This window comes from Physella acuta, unplaced genomic scaffold (genome assembly GCF_028476545.2).
Source record: "Physella acuta isolate Inbredline_101_S28 unplaced genomic scaffold, ASM2847654v3 ptg000990l, whole genome shotgun sequence".
NCBI lineage: Eukaryota > Metazoa > Mollusca > Gastropoda > Physidae > Physella > Physella acuta.
In genome coordinates, this window is record NW_026732507.1 from 30,091 (window position 1) to 54,311 (window position 24,221).

Consider the following 24,221-nt stretch of genomic DNA (forward strand, 5'->3'; position numbering starts at 1 on the left):
CATTTTTTAAATAGCCTTTATTTCCAGTGCATATTGTACAATGTAAACACCCTCTAAGATTACTTCTTCTTGGCAACACCCACAGTTCTGCCTCTGCGACCAGTAGTTTTAGTGTGTTGGCCTCTAACACGTAGGCTAAAAGGATTTAAAAAAAAAAAAATTAGAAGAAAAAAAGCAATGAAATGTATATGTAAACACCTATATAATTCAGTAAGCATTATATAACTGTGGTCCTCATCTGACCCTCTAGTCTTAAAGAAAACTACAAGTGTGAAGGAAGACCCAATTATTGTAGCTGTACAGACAATCCTCTTAACATATCTAAGAGAATATATTATATAATACAGCAGTGGGTTAAAATTACCCAACAAGAAATAATTTGAACTTGTTAAGTTGCCATTAAAAGCTCACCCCCAATAATGTCTAAGACCTCTATGAGCACGGATTTTCTTTAATCTCTCAAGATCCTCACGAAGTTTGTTGTCAAGACCGTTGCTGAGAACTTGGGTAAAGCGACCATCTTTAATATCCTTCTGCCTGTTAAGAAACCAGTCAGGGATCTTGTACTGTCTTGGATTTGTCATAACCGTGACAATGCGTTCAACCTAAAACAAAAGTAAATTGGCAACTGTTAGATTCTAAAAGATGTGAGCACTTCTGAGGGGTCAGCAGCAAAACTTATTTTACAATTATGTATATTTTGAAAGGTTCATGAAACAACCACAAAAAATTAAGTTTAATTACCTCTTCTTCTGTCAACTCTCCAGCTCTTTTCCTGATGTCAACATTGGCCTTTTTGCACACAACGGTAGCAAATCTGCGACCAACTCCCTAAAATAAAGTTATAATAAAAATAAGACTTTAGTGAGAGCAGCCGCGCCGTAACTATACAGGTAACTGAAAACATTCACACTTAACCATAGCTACTATTTACAGAAAATATGCTTGCTTTGATATAAAATTGGCCGATGCTAGCCGGAATAAGATAAGCTTGCGCAATGGAAACTACGACTTGCCTTCGCGGCGATGTTTTTGATGGTACTGCGCATGCGTGTGTTTACAACTGCAGAACCCTAACACCAACCCCAATCCTATCCCTAGGTCACTGCGCATATGCAGAGCTATCTTTTACCGACTTAGTGGAGACGGGGAGAAAAATCTTCTGAGTAGTCACTTTGTAAAAAGTCAGTTTTATGAAAAAATCCCAATCTACTTACTCTAATTGAAGTAATGGCAAAAGATATTTTCCTTCTACCATCAATGTTCGTGTTCATAACACGAAGAATGTGCTGAAACTTCTCTGGTAAAACAAGAGACTGAAATTAAAAAATAGTTATTCATTTTCACTCGTATGGTCAATTCTTTTGAGTTAACACAGAAACGTCACCTACAATAATGAACAAATTAATTAGCCAACAATAAATACGGATAGATATCTAAATGCAATAACACAGAAATTATAATAGCCTACATTGGTCGAAATTTAAATTTTAAAACAATCACAGATAGGCCTAATGTCAGATATGCTTAACATAAGGAGCTGACTCAATTAAGAACATAAATAATGAATTAAATCTTTAGACAAACCATTTATTTTTTTAAATAAGATGTGATATAAGTGGATTTATAACTAAAGTGAACTAATACACCGATTTAAAATAATATAATTTCTACTTTCCCCCTACCATTTTTAGCTCTTAGCACGAAAAGGAAGTTACATTCCGGAAACGCAAGTATCTTACTTTAAATCTTTGGACTGGATAAAACTCTAGGCCTAATAAGATATTTTGACAACAATTAAAGTTTGAATGTTTTAAACTGTTATTTTATTAAGTTACAATAATTTATTTTATTGTTTTATACATATTACAAGTTTTCTTATAGATCTAGATCAATAAAATTTAGTAAATAAATTTAAATATGATTATCATCTTATCCATATTTTAATTCTGGATTTAATAACAACCAAAACAAAAATGATGGCCGACTTGACAGACGTGTCCACAACAAACTATGATAATGTAAGGGATGATACACACATTACATTGCAATCAACAGTAGGACATATTTCACACACCACCCCACTTTTTAAAAGCAATTATTTAATAATAGGGTAAAACAGGGCACTAGGCACCGTGTGGTATTATTAGGAATATTGGTAATCTATCGTTTTGGGTACGTAAAATCGCCCGCGGCTATTTATGTACGAAACCGAAAACGTTACCTCATTGTCAAGGCTTTAATAGAAGTATATTGTCATACTTGTGTGTCAAATATTATAGATAAATGAATAATAAACCTAAATCAATGGCTAAATATATCGATACAGGCCAGAAATTAACTTTAAACAGCAGTGTCTGAGAGCAAGATTTGCTATATAAACAGCAGCCATTTGTAAAATAGAGTGGCTTCCCCCTGAATCTGGCGCTAAAAGCTTATAAATATAAAACTTAGACAAGATGGCTGCTATAGTAAATGAGCATGGTTGCATCTGTTGGAAACATCGCTAGTCTTCATTTATTACGGAAAAGTTTTAATTCAATTGTTTAAAAACAGGTACATAAATGAATCAAGGAAACATTTTTGAATTTTTTAAAACATAAATCTTCCTCAAAATGTGAAATAATTATTAAAATTTAAGGAGTCACCTGTTTTTCACATTACAAATCGCGGGCGATTTTACGTACCCAAAACGATAGATTACCGGAATATTTGGCCCCAGTCCAGTGTCGAGTGAACCCACCTCAGCCACCTCCACAAAAAATTCAAAACCCCCACATCTGAAATAACAAGTTACAACCATTGCTGTTCCTTGATTACAGACAAGTAGAGTAGAGGATTTATCTTATGTAGTTAACTTAAGACTCACATGGCTCAGCAGGGAGAAGATGAAACAGTAAATTAAAATTTACCCCAATGCCCTTTCCTCAAAAATTCTCCCCTCCAAAAGTATGATAAAATTAAAACAAAACGGTAATCTAATGTTTTAGGTAGATCTATGTAAAATTGGTGGCTCATTATTATGGCTTTAATACAAGTATATATTGTGATATATATTATTATATTAGGGTTGTCGGTATCGGCCGAGATCGCGGTAAAAACATGACCCAAAATCGCCCATTACTTTCTGATACCGGGCGCACGAGATTTGGTTTTGCATACTAATAAGTTTTTAATTTATGGTAATTAATTAAGTTTAAAAGGTCATTTCCTAATGTTAAATGAAAAGTAGAATGGTTTTCCCATTGTTTTGATGGGTTAGCGATCTGATCGCACGCTGTCTCTGCTTTGGTCTTCCCCCTGTATGAAGGCTAGTTTCAAATACGTTGGAATCACGATTTTTTAAAAGATTATTCTAGGTGAGAGTAGATTACTGATCAGACATATCTTAAGTATGTGGAAATGAAATTTGTTTTTGGATATTTTGACTCCAACATTAGTTATACTGCTCCGAACGTAGTCACTGTATGTAGGTCACGCTGCCACCATTGTTATATTTTTTCATCCCAATCTTCCGGCCTTTAAGTTTGATCAACTAATAACAGCATTCTTATGGCATGTGCAAACAAATCTCCTAATTTTTTTATTTCAAAATATATTTACATACCCATCTTTAATTTTTTCAGCTCTAGTTCTAGTTTTGCAGAATATGTTTTTCCTAAAATCCAATTTTGTCAGACTAGACTGACAAGAGTCAGACCTAGATCTAGGTTACCTGTCTGTTGCTATACACTAGCATTGTGCTAACTGTAATTTTAAGTATTCAAGTTCTACTTACCCTTAGATATAGTTATATGCTGAAAATCAGAATCCATACACAATTCACACATAAAAACATTGATCTGATAACTTCAAATTTTATTACAAAATGGCTTTTATATGGACTCTACTTCACCTGCCCAAAATAACAAGGCAGTTATAGACACATTACAGTGTTCAAGTCATTTACTTTAGATTTCTGACTATGGAGTTCTTTCATTCACTGTATTTATATAAAATATTGCTTTAGAAACATTTTCATATTTGCGCAGCAGTTTTATAACAAAATGGCTTAAAGATGGACTCTACTTCACCTGCCCAAAATAATGAGGCAATTATATGCACATAACAGTGTTCAAGTCATTTACTTTAGATTTCTAACTTTGTAGTTCTTTCATTTGCTGTATTTATATAAAATATGGCTTTAGAAATATTTTCATATTTGCGCAGCACACAGTTTTTTGGGGTTATGGGAGGAAGCCAACACAAAAATATAAGTTCTGTATTATTTTTATTCATTTCAACAGCATTTACAAGTTCTATATATCATTCTAGTTAAACTCTGCAAATATAAACAAAATACAACTGCAAGTAAAATAACTATGTTCAATTTATTCAGGTATACCATCACTTGTCACAATTGGCCAATGCATTCCACCCCTCACACAAAAATTCGCTAAAAAAAAACTATTTGAGCTAGACAGAAAATCTTTTTTGTTTTGTTTTCATATAGTTGAGCTCTACAAGAATATGTAATTTTTATTTTTATATTATGATTAGTGTTTTTTTACCAAAATCCCTAATTATATCTGTGTCAAATATATTACATAGCCTAATAGTCAATAATAGGTAGGCTTTTCGATTTGCCGCCATCTTGCGATCCAAACTACATCCGGACTGTTTCAAGCGTACTTGAAAAAATTCGCCGTTCCGATGAATGCTAATTCTAGGCATCAGAATCGAAAAGTTATATATATTCGATACTATCATATGCGTTGAATTTTATCATTTAAATGTTTCATTGATAGAAGTAGCTGTCATTTTACAATACTCGATACTGAAAGCGACCTAACGATGATAGCGAAAATCGATCGAAACCGCGCAGTACCGAACCGCTACTTTCAGAACTAAATTTCGGCTTTAAAAAAAGAGAATAAGTACAGGAAACTAGTAAATAAGTAAATGCAAACCATTTTGATGGATGGAAATGTTGGTTTTATGGGCTTTAGAGCTCCTTATATATGAGATATTGCTCCTTGCGTGAAGTGATATAGATCTACGCAATTTTAATAATGGCGGCCGAGTTAGAATTTTCATGACGGCCCATGGGCATGAAATAAAAAATTCGCACATTATTGCTATTTAACAGTGTTTATTGAATTGGCAAGATCTAAGCTTATAAAATAGCTTTTTTATGGATTAAATAAAATTTAAAGCATTGGAATTAATAGTCCCATTCATTAATAGACTCAATAGGGTAAATAATAATTAAAATTTTAAATAGGTCCTAGATTCATCTAGATCTAAATAAATATTGCTCTCCAGTCTAAACAAATTCCATTTAAATTTTAAACTTTTTATTAGTAGTCTATATTTATCAAATAGTCTAGAAATAATAGTTAAAGTATAGTACTACAGTATAGAGGCAATGGAAATTTAAAAAAAAAAAAGTCAAAGATAAAATAGGAACTTTTAACAAATTTTTTTAAAAGTAAAAAAGAAAACAAAAACAGTAACACTTTCAACAATGTGATTTAATTTTACTTAAAAATAACAAACTAAACAACAGTAATGTTTTTTATATAGAATCTAGTAGGTTCAGATCAGCAAATAAGGCATCACTAATGTTTATTTAGTACTGAAATGTTTAAATAGTATTTAAACATTTCAGTAATAAATAAACATTAACTATGAGAAATACAATTGTTTAAAAACAGCTACATGAATGAAACTTTGAAACATTTTTGTAACTTTCAAAACATAAATCCTCCTACAAATGTGAAATAATTACTAAAACTTAATGAGTCACCTTTTTTTCACATTACTAGCCTCGCAGATTTACAGACCTAAAATGATAGATTACCATCAGAACAATTTGCTCCATTTGGCATTCTGAGAACTTTTTTCCTAATAAAATATATTTTAACACCCTTTTTAATTTTATAACTCTAGATATAGTCAGAATACTTTGATTTATTTTAGTGACATCTTTAAAATCTAATACTACTAAAAGTCAAGTTTGTTTACATGTTTGAATATTTATTTGTTTTTTTGTTTGTTTTTTTGTTTGCCTGATTGACTATCTCGCATGGTTGCACTCATCGTGGAAAGCTGTAAAATAGTATGTAGGTAGAGAAAAATTTTTGTTTTAAGACAGACTGTTAATCACACATTTATTAAAAGACGTTAATTAATTTATTGATTTATTCATACGCAGAGTAACCCTATTTTTTTTAAAAGTGTAGAACGATAACTACACTCGGCGGGACCGTGACGTCACAGTTTTTTGTTTACTCTTTAGTACAATAAAATGGCGGCGTCTATCGAAGAAAATTGTGTTCCCATTCAAAAGTTTAACGCGTTCTAAATCTAATTTTCTGTCGGTCATAACTTTAACAATACGTCCGTTTGCTGTATTTATTACGTTCAAACACTTATATCAATTTTCAACTGCCTTTTTATTTAGTTTTACAATAAATTTCTCTATATCTAAAGATCAGCTGTCGAAGGAAAGTTATTTATAGATCTAGATCTAGAATCTAGAATCTAGGTCAAATCAACGATTTATTAGTTATAGATCTAGATCTAAATACAATCCAAAAAAAAACGAGACTTAAGCAAACCAGTCGTAGATCTAGAATATAGATAATTCTATCTAGATTTAGATAAATAATTTGTTTCTATATGCTAAACTATTTTAGACCTTTATTATTTTATATAAATCTTTCTTTGTTTAGCTATGAAATATGCTAATTAGGAAGTGCTTGCTCCAGGGCCTATTTGCATAACTTAAGATTCATACGCGGCTTCTATACCGCTAAGTGTGCAAAATTATAGACGTAAACTCTAGATATAGCTCAGTCGTAGATATAGAATATAGATAATTCTATCTAGATTTAGATAATAATGAGTTTCTATATACTAAACTATTTTAGACATTTATTATTTTATATAAATGTTTGTTTGGAATATGGTAATTTTGAAATGCTTGCTCCGGGCCTGTAAGCGTAGCTAATGATTAGATCTAGATCTAGATTCTAGATCTAGCAAGAAAAACTAAACTTTAGACTTAAGAAAACGAGTCGTAGAATATAAATCTAGATCTAGATAGAATTATCTAGATAATTTCAAACATTCTTTATTTTATATAAATGTTTGTTTGGCTAATTTAAGATAAAATTTAATTTGAAAGTTACTACTACTAGACTTAGTTGCATAAGGAGACTCAGAGTATAGTATAAAAATTCACTTGTGACGTCACGAGTAAATAGCTAAGGTGGTAGCGTAGTCGGCTCTCATGTGGGTGGCACGGGTTCTAGACCAATATGTCAATGATATTTTTTTTTTCAATTTTTTTTTTTTAGATGTGAATGATAAAGTTGCCTATCTGAACTTGGCAAGATACAGGGCAGGTGAAGTAGAGTTCATCTGTTTCTTTGTCCTAAGCATATGAAAGGATAGTGTGGTCAGAGACATGCTCGGCTGGAATAGTTTTTTAAACGATAAATACATGTTGTCTGAGACTTGGCGGGACATTGGGCAGGTGAAGTAGAGTTGAGTAGGTCACATGTGACGTCAGTATATGAAGGGATAGTCCGAAATCGGTGTTTTCGGTGTTTTTAAAAGATAAAAAACATATTTTTGAATGTGGGGTCTGTTTTTTGTGACGATAAGTGACACTGCAGTAGCGTAGCGAGGAGGGGGGGGGGGGGACGGTAGGGGAGGGGAGGCGGGGGGTGGGAAGGGGAGGCGGGGGGAGGTGGATGGGGGAAGGGGGGGGGCGGGGGGGGGACATATGTTGGGGCGCCAAAATGGTTTGGAAAAATAAATTGAAAGGTTGAGGGGGGTTCAAATCGAAAGTTTGTCCCCGGGCGCCGGGAAGGGTCGCTATGCCTCTGAGTGGCAGACGTGATGTTTTTTGATGGATGACCCCCGAAACCCACAGTTATCCAACGGATGACGGGTATTCTAGTTAAAATTAAAATTCCCAAACTAGGAACATAGGTTTATTAAAATAGTGCAAACATTAGGTAAGGTTAGAAGAACACAACTGAAATTGAATTAATGATACAATATGAGTGAATTTTTTAGTTAAATACGCCAAGCTGTAATTTATCTGGCTGGATAAACATTCGCTGTCAGTTTTGTCAGCTGTTCTTTTGCACATAAAATATGAATTGAACGATTTTTAAGCCACACATGTAAAAGAAATGCCCTTACAGTTTTGGCACCATTTACCAAATTTTCGGCACTGGAACTCTTCATTTATCTAACATTCTCATAATTAATTGATTCACTTAAAAAAAGATATTTTTTCTTAGTCAGCAGATATCAATCTTCACCTTGGAGAGTTGGATTTTACTTCAGACTTCCTGTTTGATGAAGTAGATGGTGAATATCTTTTAAAAATTCTTAAACTCATTTTTTTCCAACTATGACTACTTTTTTATCCTAAGAATTACTTTGATAATCTTTTAGTACAATTGGTATTAGGTAAAAAAAAGCAACAAGAGGATTATTATCTTCTTAACAGTTTTATAAAAAGAATAAAACATCTGTAGGGTATAAAATAAAAGAAGAAAAAACATATTATATTATATTTACAAAATGAATGATCGTTATAGTAATATATTTTTATTATGTGTGCATTTCCACAGTTCATATACAGGAAAATTTGGAAGATGATATTGTAAAGGAAGCTTTAAAAAAGGTAGACGAATTTAGTTAAAAACCTCTCTATAATGTAATTGGTTTAAAGATAACTTGGAGTGTTCATATACACTCTGTTTATTATTGCACTGGACTAGATGAATAACAATAACAAGCTGTTTTTTTAATTGTTTTGAAGCTTGAGCTAATGTTAGGTTCAAAACAACTACTAAAAAGTATGTCTTGTGTTTCAGGGTGTTGACTTGCGTCAGTATTCAAAAGAAATAGAAAGGGATCTGCTGAAAGTAGAAAATGAATCTGTGCAAGATTGTATCCTTTTTATTAGACTAGTTTGGTTCTGATATTTCTTACCAATCTTATTTCATCAAGCGCAGTTTTAGCCACACATATTAAACATCTGTCTTTAAATCTTAATAAGCTGCAACAAAAGCTAGTTTTGTCTAGAACTCATCGAACTGAATTGGAAATTGATTGAAATAGTATTCTATGGCTAAATTCTAAAAGTATAATCATCATGGTTTATGTAAGGAACTTTGTGGTCAGTAGTATATTGCCTACCAGCATTTAGTCTACCTACCCATCAGGGTGTGTGCATATATATATATATATATATATATATATATATATATATATATATATATATATATATATATATATAGGTAGCTCATACTCTGCTTCTTCTGAACAATTGTCACCACTGCATTCCTTCTAAACCAACCTGCCTCACATGTTTCAACCAGTTGACATTAAATTTTAGTCTTGTTATGTTTCTATTTTTTTAGATTTTGTTCATGGATATTTTTAAAATATGTATTTCCTTACAATCTTTATAAGATATTAAAGAAAGTAAAAATATTGCCAGCTTACACAAACAGATAGCAGCATGTGACACCATTCTTGAGGTATGGTTGACTTAAACCTTTTAAAAAAAAATACTATGCTAATAAGTTTAGAATGTAGTTAATTTTTCTACAATCTTATCTGGCAATAGAGAATGGAGCAGATGTTAAATGGATTCCAGGGAGATTTGAGCAGTATAAGCACTGAAATTCAATCCCTCCAGAATCAGTCAATCGCCATGAATGTCAAGTTGAAAAATAGACAGGTAAGTTCTTTAACTTTAATCATTTCATTTAAGGAGTAAGTTTTTCTTTTTGAACTAGACTTTAATGAAATAATAATTTTAAAAAAGTTATTTTAAAAACAATCTTAATAATAAATCCATTGTTTAAATGAAGAGTATGTTGTTTACATGAAATGAAATTATAAGTATACTTGAGATTTTTGCGGCCCAGAATATCTTTAAATATGTCACACACAGGCAATACGTGGTGAATTGAGTCAGTATGTTGATGAAATGGTTATTCCTGAGAATATGATTAAGTAAGTAACCAAAAGCTTGTTAAAAAACTTTTAAAAAAAATTAAAATAATGCAAAGTAGAGTACCATCATTTTTATTGATGGTATTAGCTTTGAATCACATTTAATTATAGTTTGATTTTAACAGATTAGATAAAGATTCAGATATTCGTTAACATTTTCTATTTAATTTTGGTGTTGTTTTGATTATGAATAGGTCGATCCTTGAAAGTCCCGTGACAGAGGATGACTTTAAAGAACAGCTTCATGAGCTGAACCACAAGATTAACTTTGTGAAAGAGCAATCCTTCAGGGATGCTAGGGCTTGTGTTGATGTTAAAGATATTTTAGAAAAGCTGAAGATAAAGGTACAGCTCAGCATAAATGTGTTAGCTACCAACCTTTGTTTTATTTCATTTTTATTTATCAATTGTCCTCTCCTCTAAAAAAATGTTCATTTCAATTTTTAAATATAGAATAAGTAGTATTTTCTACTTTTTAAAATATCATATATTTTACTTTTTTAGATTCTTTTCTAGTACTGTAAAATCATATGTAATTTTTATTTATTTCTAGGCTATAGCAAAGATTCGTGAGTTTTTGCTTCAGAAAATTTATGCATTCAGGAAGCCTATGACAAATTACCAAATTCCACAGAATACATTACTCAAATTTAGGTGATTGATTATTTTATTTTTGTTTTTTAGCCTTTATAAACATTAAAATGTTAGCAGTTGTTAAAAATTGTATACCTTTTAAACATATGCAGCTATTCTCAATTTATTTATTTATTTCAGAATCTTTAATGAATTTTTAATGGCCAATGAAAGACATGTTGCCAAGGAAGTGCGGGATGAGTATGTGGACACCATGAGCAAGCTTTACTATTCTTATTTCAAAGGCTACTCTAGTCGACTGACCAAGTTGCAGGTATTTTCATCTAGCTTGATTTTACTATTCATTTTATATCAACTTTTTAAGCAAATATCGCTACAGTCTGATAGCTGTAAAGTTTTAGGTTTCTCCACTTAAATTTTTCTTGGCTGTTCTCATTCATTCTGTTTCTTGGCATATCATTGTACAGTATGCCAGATTTTTATAAAAAGTCATGTTTCTCATTAATTTTTCTGTCTTAACTTGAAGCTATAATGTATAATTTGTAAATATTTACATATGTGGGTAGTTGACTAAACTTAGTTGTGGCATTTTAAAAAAATATATAAATTATTGTTTATGAATATTATTGAACACTTTTCATTACTTTTTTCATTACTTTATTTGTAAACATTCTTTTAAAAAATTAAATGTAAAGTACCCTTTTCAATCTTATGGTGAAATAGAGTTCACCTGTTTCTGTCACCAAAGGATAGTGTGATTATCACTCTACCCAGCTGCTTTTTCTTTCCCCAAAGTCAGTTAGGTACTGATCAGAGCTGGGTGGACTCAGGGACATTCTACTGACACGAATCCAGGATTCAAACTCGAGACTTTTGGGTCAGAAGTCATATGCTCTACCATCCGACCACGCTGTTCCACTTATTTTTTATGTACACATTAAAAAAAGGAAGAAGTTTTTGTAAAGTCATTGCTTATATAAACATGATTGCTGCATATCATTGAATTTTGTACATTTTAGAATTGTCAACAGTTTATTTTTAAAAAATTTACAATAACTAGAAGACAGTTAAAATTATGTAAAACTTAGACATCAATTTGAACAAAATATTCCCCTCATTTAATTAACCACCTTTAATCGCACAAAGTCACACATAAGAATTTACATTAATTCAATCTAAGCCAGTTGATTACACTTTGCCTTTGCTGCCTTCCTGGTTATTTTTTTATAGTAACACATTGATAAAGTATTCTTAAACGCCATGTCTACTGTGGCGTAATCTCTTCCATTAGTGACCCCATTCATTTGTTACATACATAATATTTTTAACACTACCACAATATCAAATCAAGGTGAGGGATGGGTTATGTTTTTTTTAAGTTATAAAGAGACTTTATTGACAGCTGTTGCTTAAAATTTTTGCAATGAATTGTAAATATATCCTCATTGGAAAATTTCTGTAATGAATTGTAAAAATTATCCCCTTCGTAAAATCACTGTAGTGAATTGTGAAATAAATCCTCAGCTATTTTCTATCACTCTTTATATGCCAAATGTATAAACAATCATTTATGAAATAGTGTTTAAGAAATACCACAAGTTCTTATGGCTAATATATACACTCTACCATTCACATAAAAATGTCAACCCTACATGTGTTAAGATTGTAAGTATCCACTGTTGAGGTATAGTTTATTCCCTGAATGTAGTTTGCTTGAACATTGACCAAGTCTAATTTTTGTTGGTGTAGTTATTAGTCTTGTAGTGTTGGTTGTAACTGCACCATGGAACTGCTTGATTTTTTTGTGATGGAGCAAGTTGATGTTGTTGCATCGTAGAAATTTGAAATTGTTGTGGTGGGAAAAGTTGATTAAGTTGTGGTAGAGCAAGTTCATTTAGTTGTGGTGGAGCAGGTTGATTTAGTTGTGGTGGAAAAATTGATTTAGTTGTGGTGGGAAAAATTGATTTAGTTGTGGTAGAGCAAGTTCATTTAGTTGTGGTGGAGCAAGTTGATTTAGTTGTGGTGGAGCAGGTTGATTTAGTTGTGGTAGAGCAAGTTCATTTAGTTGTGGTGGAGCAAGTTAATATAGTTGTGATGGAAAGGTTGATTTAGTTGTGGTGTAGCAGGTTGATTTAGTTGTGGTGGAGCAGGTTGATTTAGTTGTGGTGGAAAAATTGATTTAGTTGTGGTGGAACAGGTTTATTTAGTTGTGGTGGAGCAAGTTGATTTAGTTGTGGTGGAGCAGGTTGATTTAGTTGTGGTGGAGCAAGATGATTTAGTTGTGGTGGAGCAGGTTGATTTAGTTGTGGTGGATCAGGTTGATTTAGTTGTGGTGGAGCAGGTTGATTTAGTTGTGGTGGAGCAAGTTGATTTAGTTGTGGTGGATCAGGTTGATTTAGTTCTGGTGGAGCAGGTTGATTTAGTTGTGGTGGAGCAGGTTGATTTAGTTGTGGTGCAGCAGGTTGATTTAGTTCTGGTGGAGCAGGTTGATTTAGTTGTGGTGGATCAGGTTGATTTAGTTGTGGTGGAGCAGGTTGATTTAGTTGTGGTGGAGCAAGTTGATTTAGTTGTGGTGGAGCAGGTTGATTTAGTTGTGGTGCAGAAGGTTGATTTAGTTCTGGTGGAGCAGGTTGATTTAGTTGTGGTGGATCAGGTTGATTTAGTTGTGGTGGAGCAGGTTGATTTAGTTGTGGTGGAGCAGGTTGATTTAGTTGTGGTGGAGCAAGTTGATTTAGTTGTGGTGGAGCAGGTTGATTTAGTTGTGGTGGAGCAAGAGGATTTAGTTGTGGTGGAGCAAGTTGATTTAGTTGTGGTGGAGCAAGTTGATTTAGTTGTGGTGGAGCAGGTTGATTTAGTTGTGGTGCAGCAGGTTGATTTAGTTCTGGTGGAGCAGGTTGATTTAGTTGTGGTGGATCAGGTTGATTTAGTTGTGGTGGAGCAGGTTGATTTAGTTGTGGTGGAGCAAGTTGATTTAGTTGTGGTGGAGCAGGTTGATTTAGTTGTGGTGCAGCAGGTTGATTTAGTTGTGGTGGAGCAGGTTGATTTAGTTGTGGTGGATCAGGTTGATTTAGTTGTGGTGGAGCAGGTTGATTTAGTTGTGGTGGAGCAGGTTGATTTAGTTGTGGTGGAGCAAGTTGATTTAGTTGTGGTGGAGCAGGTTGATTTAGTTGTGGTGGAGCAAGAGGATTTACTTGTGGTGGAGCAAGTTGATTTAGTTGTGGTGGAGCAAGTTGATTTAGTTGTGGTGGAGCAAGTTGATTTAGTTGTGGTGGAGCAAGTTGATTTAGTTGTGGTGGAGCAGATTGATTTAGTTGTGGTGGATCAGGTTGATTTAGTTGTGGTGGAGCAGGTTGATTTAGTTGTGGTGGAGCAGGTTGATTTAGTTGTGGTGGAGCAGGTTGATTTAGTTGTGGTGGAGCAGGTTGATTTAGTTGTGGTGGAGCAGGTTGATTTAGTTGTGGTGGAGCAGGTTGATTTAGTTGTGGTGGATCAGGTTGATTTAGTTGTGGTGGAGCAAGTTGATTTAGTTGTGGTGGAGCAAGTTGATTTAGTTGTGGTAGAGCAAGTTGATTTAGTTGTGGTGGGAAAAGTTGATTTAGTCGTGTCGGGGCAAGTTAATGCTGTATTGAATGAATTTGAAGCTGTTGTGATGGAGCAAGTTGATTATGTTGTAAAAATCCTCCCCCCTGCTAATACAGTAACATTGTGCTGCTACTCACATGTTGTTTACAGAACTTACACTTTAAAAAAATAACAGCATTGGTGGTTGCTGGAACAAACATCACACTATTAACAACACATTTTCTTACAAGTATTTTATACTTCATCAACATGTATTAACACAGAACAGGTTTTGACATGAGGGTTAATGTTAAGTGGCCTAGCCAAAGGGGTGTGGTCAAGTATGACACCAAACCAAAAATGCTAAATTGTTGGTGAAAGGTGGCTTACCCCTAGCAGAATTTGAAATATTGTATATCTATGTGGTGGGAGGCAAAATCAACAATTAGCCTAAATTTCTACTATGCTAAAATCAACATTTTTACATTTCTGCAGAGTTGCAGGGGGGATAGAGTTTAGGCAACTCAATAAAATTCTTTAAATACATTTAGTGGGGAGCATTGTGGCCCAACTAGAACTCATACCTGGCATCTCTGCTGTCTAGCTGGCTTGTAACATTTAAATCTATGACATTGAATTCATTGCTGTGTCACCTTGCTACATCTTTATTACTCGAACTGTTGTTGGCTGTGTATTGTACTGTATGTAACACAAATCAGATTATTCATAACCTTGTATACTTTTAACTAAGAATATTCATTTATTTTCAAATTTCATCCCAGCAGTGAATTGACTTTTGTATTTTATAACTCATTATGTTGATGAATCACATGCATACAACAATCAAATCACTTGGTTAAAAAAATAGTGCTGAAAGCTTATGATGTGTACTGTCATGGATTAACTTAAGTTTTAGATTTATCCAATTGTCTGTTCCATATTTATCAAATTATATTATTAACTTTGTGAATTATCTTTAGCTTAAGTAGAAAGATTCACAGATTATTGTTGAGAATGTTAGATTAGCAAAGTACAGGGACAAACCTTTACTAAACAGCCAATCAAAACTCATTTTCTGTTGTTACTCGCTACATGTCCAGTTTTCATTGGTTGATTGTATGTAGTTGTTTAGTTAGCTGTAGATGAAATGATGAGTTCTGTCACAGATTTCAATATCACTATGGAGTTATAAAAAAAATGTGCATTCATCAAAACAAATCAAATTATAGTACATAACATTTTATGTTGAGAAATAAAGATTAAAATTTTTTTCAACTAAAACCGTTAAAATCCTCTTTGGTTATATGAATACCACCTTTTAGGTGCCAAACGAGGAGACTAAAGAGACAGTAGGAACAATTTTAGGCTCGTGTTTTTCTGTTCGTGCCAGATACATTTCCAAAGTGGTAAAACTTACATAATCTGAGACAGGCTTGATTTGGTATTTCAGACTTGGTTTATCTATTATTTCCTTTTTAGTTCACCCCTCTCCTCTTATTTTATTCATGAGGGAAAGAGAAATCTTTTGCCATTCTTCGACCTGCTTTGGGGTTGTGGTTTCATTTTTAATTTCAGTTGACCCATTTATTTTTTCCTCCTTTTTTAAAAATATTTCCAGAATCGTATGAGCAACTTATTGCATTTCCTAGACTGCTATTAAAAAATATAATGTATATTTATCATATAATAACAACAAAAATTTGGTTTGTTTTGATGGATGTGTGTATTACATTAATATAACAAGTACCTATATGCACTCTTGTTTTACCAACTATGTTTTTTTTTCTAAATTCAGAAAGAATTAGCCAAATTGGTAATTTTACAAATTTGTACCCTTTTTTTGAAACAAATGGATATTGCAGGCATCTTAAAAAAATATTTTTATTAGAGATGTCAAGAGACTCAAACAACAATTTATTTGCATGGGTTTGAGGCTTCAGCTATTTCAACATCTTTTTTTAAAAAGTTCCTTGTTTTGGTTAGGCTAAATACCGAAAAAAAGTAAGATATATTTTTAAATATGTTTAAAGTTTAAGAGAAATCTGTTATTAAATTATACCGTGATATTTTGTTAGAAGAAATGAAGCAACTAGCTATAAGGCTAATGATAAAGGCAATTTAACATACAGATTTAGCACCTTTATTTGCAACTCCATCCTCTAATCCTTCTGAGTCTAACTTTAAAGCTTTGCATGATCATGGCTTGCATGTATTACATTGACTAGAGCAGTGGTTCTCACACCATACTGTCCCCTCCCTCAAGGGTTGGGAACCACTTTGTTAGAGCATGCAGAAAACTAGTTCAACTGCTCCTCTTTGTTTGTTATTAAGTAAAGTTTTGAAGCCAAAATTCATTGTTTTGACCATAATGCTTTACAATTTAGAAAAAAATCTATGCTCATTTAAAAAAAAATAAACCGGTTTATTTAATAATAATACAAAATAATTATTATAATAAATTGTTAATTCACTATATTTTATTTGTAAGATGTTAAAAATTTAGTAACAGATTTGTATTTTTAGCCTAAGAAAATTATTGTTAAAAACTCTTATGACTTTACAACTGAATGTTTCTGATAGTTTTTCCTGTTGAATGACATTTTTTTGTCTCACTAGTTTGAGGAGGCAGCTGCTCGAGATGACTTGATGGGGGTAGAAGATACAGCTAAAAAAGATATCCTTTTCACTCAGTAGTTAGTTAAGATATTATTGTTATCATGTATGGTGACTTGATGGGGGTAGAAGATACAGCTAAGAAAGATATCCTTTTCACCCAGTAGTTAGTTAAGATATTATTGTTATCATGTATGGTTCTAAAAGAGAATGCATAGCTTAGAGATATCATTTTTGTGGGTATAGCTACTGTTATACCGTGTTTACACTTGCGACATGTATACTATACATGGTTAGAAAAAAAAACTTCGCAATAAGTGAGTAGGCTCCCCTATTAACTTAGGCTCTATAGAAATGTATAGTATACATGTCGCAAGTGTAAACGCGGTATTAAGATGATACAAATCCTGGAATTGGAATGCAATTAGCAAAAAAATATTTATTCTGATTTTACAAGAACAATTGTATATGGGTAGATTGTTATGCTTTGATTCAAAATCAAGGTAATGCTTAAAAAGACAACTAGTTTCATTATAATAAACCTAATTCATAGTGCAAATATAGCTGTTTTATTTTTTTTTAAGTTTCCTTAATTCCAATCCAAGTTTCTTCTCATCCAAGCCAACAATGAAAAACAGGTCAACTGTTTTTACATTGGGCAATAGAGGGGATATCCTGACAACTGAGCTGGAAGGTCCTGTCATTGTGCCACATGCAGCTGCCAAGAATGACACTCGAGTAGGGCCCTTCAACTCTTCTTATTCTTCATCAATCCTAATTAATTAATTAGAGATTTCCTCCATTGCAATTACATATTAATATTCAACATGTTATGTGCCCTATGGCATTGACTCTTTCCATAGCCTTTGTCCACTTAAGACCTTGGTTGAGTATTAATTAGTCATGTTTATTAATAGAAGTATATGTTTAAAAGGTTTTGTAATAGATTACCACACTGTTATAGTTTGTATTGATTATAACTTTATGGCTAAATTTAGTGTTATTGGGGGGAAAAAAAGTAAAGATGCCCTTTGGGAGCTGACACCCAATAGGGCAGTTGAAGTAAGGTTAACATGTTTCCAAGACCATGGCTTTTAAATAGATATTGTGGTCAGTACTATGCCCAGTTATTTTTACTGAGTCAAGTCCCCTATAGAGATAGGTAGACTTGGGATGGCTTACAGGCTTGAGCCAATTGTTAACGGTAAAAGATAAATGTAGTAATATTGGTACCGTGTTAATTGTAATAATCAGTAAAATGCTGGTATTCAACCGGTAAGAGGGTCTGCGCCGCTTCTTTACCGGGAATATAAACTCTAGTATAGTATACTAGAGGTAATATTATTAAGGTCTGATGACTAAGGGTCAAATCAATGCCCAAAGTTTACAGCCTTAGTAGAATAATAATGGGTTTTACCAGGTCCGATGACCTCTTGTCTCTGGCAAGGGTTTACGGCCGGTGAATAAAATAAAATAGCAGGTCCGATGACTACGGGTCAACTCAATGCCCGCAGTTTACGGCCTGTAGTAAAATAGAATGAGGCTGTGTATAATATAATATCTATTGCTCCGTGGCTGATACACGTGCAGGATAAAAGTAGGACAAAATGTAGGTAAATGTCTACTCAACTGCCGCGTGGAATTACGTCACAGGCAGGAATAGTTTAGGTCAAATAAGTATTTAAATTCCCTGTGTGCTAAGGCACGGGCAATGTAAAGTTAAGTTAAGTAATTCAGGTAAGTTATCGACTGTCACAATGTAAAGTAACAATGTAAAGTGTTTATGTAAAATACATGACAGCAAGATAATATTTATATATAGTATTTATTAAAACTCCTTGTTACACTGTTAATCAAATATGCATATAAAAAGTAAAGTTAAGTAAAAGTAAGAAACAATTAGTAAAACCAAACCCAAAACACGTGGAGGTCGGGCCGACGGCCCCAACGCCGCGTGCGACACCACCAGCTGAGCTCAGTGCTGGGAGAGTGCGAGATTTCTTTGTTGCATCCCCTTATATGCCTCAACATTGGCGGTGTGTCACGTGGACAAACTAGCCAACTAGAGAGGGGCCTGCGAGGGGGACGAAAGATAGGAATGTACGTAGTTGTATAGAGGGGGGGGGGAAGTATAGAGCAGGTAAGGGGTGGTGTAAGAATAACGTGGAGCTAGGCCTAAACGGTTTTACCGTCACACCAATCAATAGTGTTCTTGGGTATACTATTCATACAACCATTTGAGCATGGTTAATCAACAAGTCATTATCCTTGCGTTTAAGGTGGTCTAAGTGATGTATTTTGAATAGCCTCTTATATGGATGCCCATATAGCTTTACTAAAATTGTACTTTACTAAATTTGCATGTTTTAAAATTTAAAAAATGTATGAAAAATTAGTACATAATAATGTTCTGGTAAAATCATGTTTATTTTCAGTACTCGTTTGAAAGCATATTCCGCAGTCTTCACTTTGCCTTGATGGACAACAGCTGCAGGGAGTACTTGTTCCTGTCTGACTTCTTCATGGTGTCTGGTGGTGGGGCACAGAACTTGTTTGACAACATCTTGGGCAAAACACTGACTATGTTCACGGTGAGCTCTTGTTCAATGTTTTGGGTGTGTGGTGGTACATGTTCATATTCTGGGTGTGTGGGGGGCACATGTATAAATATACATACACATATTTTAATGTGTTGCATAACAAAAGTTTTATAACCGTTCCTTTATCTAGAATTTCAGTCTAAAATTTATCATAATATACATTTATCGCAAGTGAGGTATAAAATGGTTTTTTTTTTAAAGAAGAGGTTTTGGACTGGTTTATTGCAGAAAATGATGGAGGAAAACATTCAAGACTGTTATGACTCCATTGGGATTTTCCTGTCATCTCACATCATCTTCAGATATCAGAGTATTATGGCCAAGAGAAATATACCAGCACTGGACAGGTTAAAGCTGCTTTTTGTCTTAATTTTTAATGTTTGACATGGGTTTGTGTTGGTGAATAATCTATTGATGTGGTGGGTTGTTGGTTAAAGATTGAGACCCATTGATCTTGTGAGTTGTTGGTAGAAAAATTGAGACTCATTGATCTTGTGAGTTGTTGGTAGAAAAATTGAGACTCATTGATCTTGTGAGTTGTTGGTAGAAAAATTGAGACTCATTGATCTTGTGAGTTGTTGGTAGAAAAATTGAGACTCATTGATCTTGTGAGTTGTTGGTAGAAAAATTGAGACTCATTGATCTTGTGAGTTGTTGGTAGAAAAATTGAGACTCATTGATCTTGTGAGTTGTTGGTAGAAAAATTGAGACTCATTGATCTTGTGAGTTGTTGGTAAAAAAAAATGAGCCACATTGATCTTGTGAGTTGACTAAAAATTGAGACTTGTTGATCTTGTGGGTTGGTTAACAATTAAGAACAATTAATCTTTGGGGTTGTTGGTTAAAAATTGAGAACATTGATCAGCAATGAACAAGTACTATCATCTAGTTAAATATATTTTGCTTGAATAATAGCTGAATTGTTTACAGAAGAACATTCTTTAATTATACAAAATGAATAAGAAAATGTAATGCTAACCTTAAAGCCTCTCATAAACTTTACTTTAACTTCAACTATCAACTAAATTGGATAAAAAAAATTAAAATATAACCCAACAATTAAAATAAAAAATCTTAACAGTTTTTTTCACACATCAGAAAGAATATTGTAATGAAGTGGGTATCTGAATTTCAGATACTGGGACTCCATCTTAAACTATCTGTGGCCAAGGTTTGAACATATTGTATCTATGAACATCCAGAGTGTTCGGGAGTGTGAGCCTAGCAAATTGGGCCATATTGATAACAGGCCACATTACGTAAGTACATTTAGGGCCATGTTATGTAGGTACATTTAGGGCCATGTTATGTAGGTACATTTAGGGCCATGTTGTGTAGTTACATTTAGGGCCATGTTATGTAGGTACATTTAGGGCCATGTTATGTAGGTACATTTAGGGCCATGTTGTGTAGATACATTTAGGGCCATGTTGTGTAGGTATATTTAGGGCCATGTTATGTAGTTACATTTAGGGCCATGTTATGTAGGTACATTTAGGGCCATGTTATGTAGGTACATTTAGGGCCATGTTGTGTAGATACATTTAGGGCCATGTTATGTAGGTACATTTAGGGCCATGTTATGTAAGTACATTTAGTGCCATGTTATGTAAGTACATTTAGGGCCATGTTATGTAGGTACATTTAGGGCCATGTTGTGTAGGTATATTTAGGGCCATGTTGTGTAGGTACATTTAGGGCCATGTTGTGTAGGTATATTTAGGGCCATGTTGTGTAAGTACATTTAGGGCCATGTTATGTAAGTACATTTAGGGCCATGTTATGTAAGTACATTTAGGGCCATGTTATGTAGGTACATTATTAGACCTACCTAACGTTAAAAATTATGAATGACAGCTTCAATCAGTAAAAGATTTCTCTTCCAGATAACAAGGAGATTTGCAGAATTTTCTGCTGCCATCGTGGGCATAAATGCCTCCTACCCTAATGATCGAGTAAATCGGGTCTTGGGGCAGCTCCAGGCAGAGGTTGAAAACTTTATTTTAAAGATGGCTGCAGAGTTTCAAACACGTAAAGAGCAACTCATTTTTCTCATCAACAACTATGACATGATGCTGAGTGTCCTTGTTGTAAGCTTATTTTCTACAATTTATACTTATCTTTTTTTTTTAATTATGTTAAATAATTTAAGCTGTAAATTCAATTTTTTCAACTAACACACTTAAGTTATACTTGAAAATAATTAATTCATTAGGACTAAATTAATATACCTCCAAAATGGGTGGGGGAGAAGGGAAATTGAAATCAAAATTAAAATTTTGTGTTATCAAGAAGGCTTATGATTTGTTTAAGAAAACTGGTAATGATTGGTAAAGAACAGCTGGTGCTTTGATAATTTTAAAAATTGTTTAATGGAGTGGTTCTTAATTGATTACATTTTTTAAAATATATTGATCTGAGGAAAATTAAAATATTCAACATTTAATTTGACTGCCTGTATTACATTTTATTTTGATTAGTCACATACAACAGGTTTCATTGGGTTGGCTAAGTTAAGTTGAATTGTTGCTCATTTCTAGGAAAGGACAACAGACGACTCCAAGGAAGCAGAGATGTATCGTGACCTTCTGGCTGCACGTACTCAAGAGTTTGTTGAAGAAATTTTGGCGCCACATTTTGGTGGTCTAATTACCTTCGTCAAAGATTGTGAAGTGTACTTAGAAAGGGGAAATGGGGACAAATTACAGGCAGAAGAGAGTGAGGCCATTTCTTATTTGCCTCTAAATTTATTAATTTTTTTACTAAAACTTTTATACTGGAATAATGGGGAAGGTTGGTTAAAAAATTTAGCAGCATATATTTCATGTACATGTTAAGGATAAATATAAATACAAGTATGTTAATGTTCCTAAGAATCATGTCTGTTTTAAGTGGGAGGGGTGAAATTTTATGATGCCATGTTGGGTGGGTGGGGCTCAGATTTTTTTGTAAAAAAAAAACATGTTCATAGGGGGAATGGGGTAAGAACGTTTTAATGTCGGCAACAATTTTTTTTCCAGTAAACATTGCAATCCCTTTATGACAAGTTTAAAACATTGTGTTTATCCCTGTATAGATTTATGAGGTCAGAAACATGTTAACAATATATCCTTTTATATGACAGTAAAAAATGTAATTTTATCTAAAATGTTTTGTCTGTATCCACAGAGAGAGTGCAACAGATAGTAAGGGGATTCAACAATGATTGGAAGAGAGCACTTGAAAGTATCAATCAGGAAGTGATGAGAGCATTTACAAACTTTAAGAATGGAACACAGATCCTTCAGGTGAGATTTTATATACTATAAATTATTTTTAGTCGTAAAGATGTTTGCTTGATTCTAAAGTCTTTGATAAAAATATAACTGGCTATTTTTTCTAAGACAAGCCAAAATAAATCAGTAAGGAATAATTACATATTGTCCTGTATTTTTTAAAAACTATAATATCCTAATAACTATTGTTTAGTGTACTATTTCATCCAATATTTCACTCAAAATTGTCTCATAATGAAAAACAACAATGTTAATTTCCTTGCTAACAAGAATTTTGTCCTAATTGATTTTCTTATTAAATCCAATTAACCACCATGTTAATTTGTTTTCTCACAGGGCGCTTTGACATTATTGATCCAGTACTACCACAGATTCCAGAAAATTCTGGCTCAACCAGCATTCCGTAACCTACAGATCAAACATGAACTCATCAACATCCACCATGTGATGGTTGAAGTAAAGAAGTACAAACCCACATTCTAGCATTTGTAAGGTGATTGAACAGTTGTGTCATATTCATTATGAAATAACCTCATTTGATTATTTATCAATGTATATATATATCTTGAATTCTTATTGGTGAGTCAATAATTGGTTTATTTCAACCTGTTAATAACAAAGAATTATGTTTTAAATAAAGCAACAAATTATTTCTTTCTTCCTGATTTTTTTTAAATGTACCCAACACTTGGCAGTAGTCTCAATTTTTATTAAGCTTAAGCTAGTAGCTATTATTTTCAAAGAAGTGTATATTGGTATTTCAATATAACTTCCAATTGTCCTATTTCCTTTAAAATATTATCCTAGCCTTAAAGAGTAAAAATATTTTTAAAATAGTCATTATTTTGTAGTTTTGTAAAATATTTTTATAGAACTTTCAGATAAATTTAATTTGTAATGATCAAACAATGTATATTGTAGCATAACATTTCAATGTGTGGTTTATAATTTTATGTGCAATAGTTGTAATAGAAAGACAACATTTGCTCCTCAAAATTCATTCCATTTGTATATCTTGTCATTTTAGTTATAGTAACCTTAAAAATTTTAAGTGTGCAATCTTTAAATATCTAAAACAAATGCAATCATTAGGATTTTAAAATTCTCAACAAGTTGCTTGAGGTTGCCTGGTCATGCTGAAGCTGTAACATGTGTTAATGAATTCTAAAGTATGTAAATATTATGACTTTGGTAGTAGAGAAGATAAGTAATAATCGAGAAAATTCTTCAAGTGTTTTATTGAATTTGGTCTGTTTTCAAGTGTGACCTGTTAGATATTATTCAAATGTTTTTTGTAATTTGACTGAATGGATGAATGTTTTGGTGAATTTCATCTGTCTTCAAGTGGGACCTGTTACATTAGAAATTATTCAAATGTTTTTGTAATTTGACTGAATGGATGAATGTTTTGGTGAACTTCGTCTGTCTTCAAGTGGGACCTGTTACATTAGAAATTATTCAAATGTTTTTTGTATTTTGTCTGAATGGATGAACGTTTTGGTGAATTTTGACTGATTAATTTTGTCTGTCTGTGATATTTCAATTC

At 33.0% G+C, this 24,221-nt stretch overlaps 2 protein-coding genes across 3 annotated transcripts; one reads left to right on the plus strand and one right to left on the minus strand.

Moving 5' to 3' along the window:
• LOC131954330 (small ribosomal subunit protein uS13) lies at positions 1 to 1,760 on the minus strand. 2 transcript variants are annotated; one of them, XM_059317928.1, is made up of 5 exons: positions 1,686 to 1,760; positions 1,218 to 1,316; positions 745 to 831; positions 412 to 605; positions 1 to 135 (listed from the first exon to the last, which is right to left on the minus strand). In XM_059317928.1, the coding sequence occupies exons 1-5, from the start codon at positions 1,686 to 1,688 to the stop codon at positions 60 to 62; spliced, it is 459 nt and encodes a 152-aa protein (XP_059173911.1). In that variant the 5' UTR covers positions 1,689 to 1,760; the 3' UTR covers positions 1 to 59. The 2 variants fall into 2 exon arrangements, with proteins under 2 accessions (XP_059173911.1, XP_059173913.1); XM_059317930.1 differs by lacking the exon at positions 1,686 to 1,760 and adding an exon at positions 1,588 to 1,610.
• Positions 1,761 to 1,965: 205 nt separating this feature from the next.
• LOC131954332 (vacuolar protein sorting-associated protein 52 homolog) lies at positions 1,966 to 24,214 on the plus strand. Its single transcript, XM_059317933.1, has 19 exons — positions 1,966 to 2,021; positions 8,301 to 8,370; positions 8,637 to 8,689; positions 8,883 to 8,958; positions 9,484 to 9,551; positions 9,641 to 9,754; positions 9,971 to 10,032; positions 10,227 to 10,377; positions 10,586 to 10,686; positions 10,807 to 10,939; positions 16,804 to 16,877; positions 17,406 to 17,538; positions 19,236 to 19,391; positions 19,629 to 19,747; positions 20,536 to 20,659; positions 21,287 to 21,490; positions 21,941 to 22,118; positions 22,569 to 22,687; positions 23,012 to 24,214. The coding sequence occupies exons 1-19, from the start codon at positions 1,977 to 1,979 to the stop codon at positions 23,156 to 23,158; spliced, it is 2,127 nt and encodes a 708-aa protein (XP_059173916.1). The 5' UTR covers positions 1,966 to 1,976; the 3' UTR covers positions 23,159 to 24,214.
• The last annotated feature ends 7 nt before the right edge of the window (positions 24,215 to 24,221 follow it).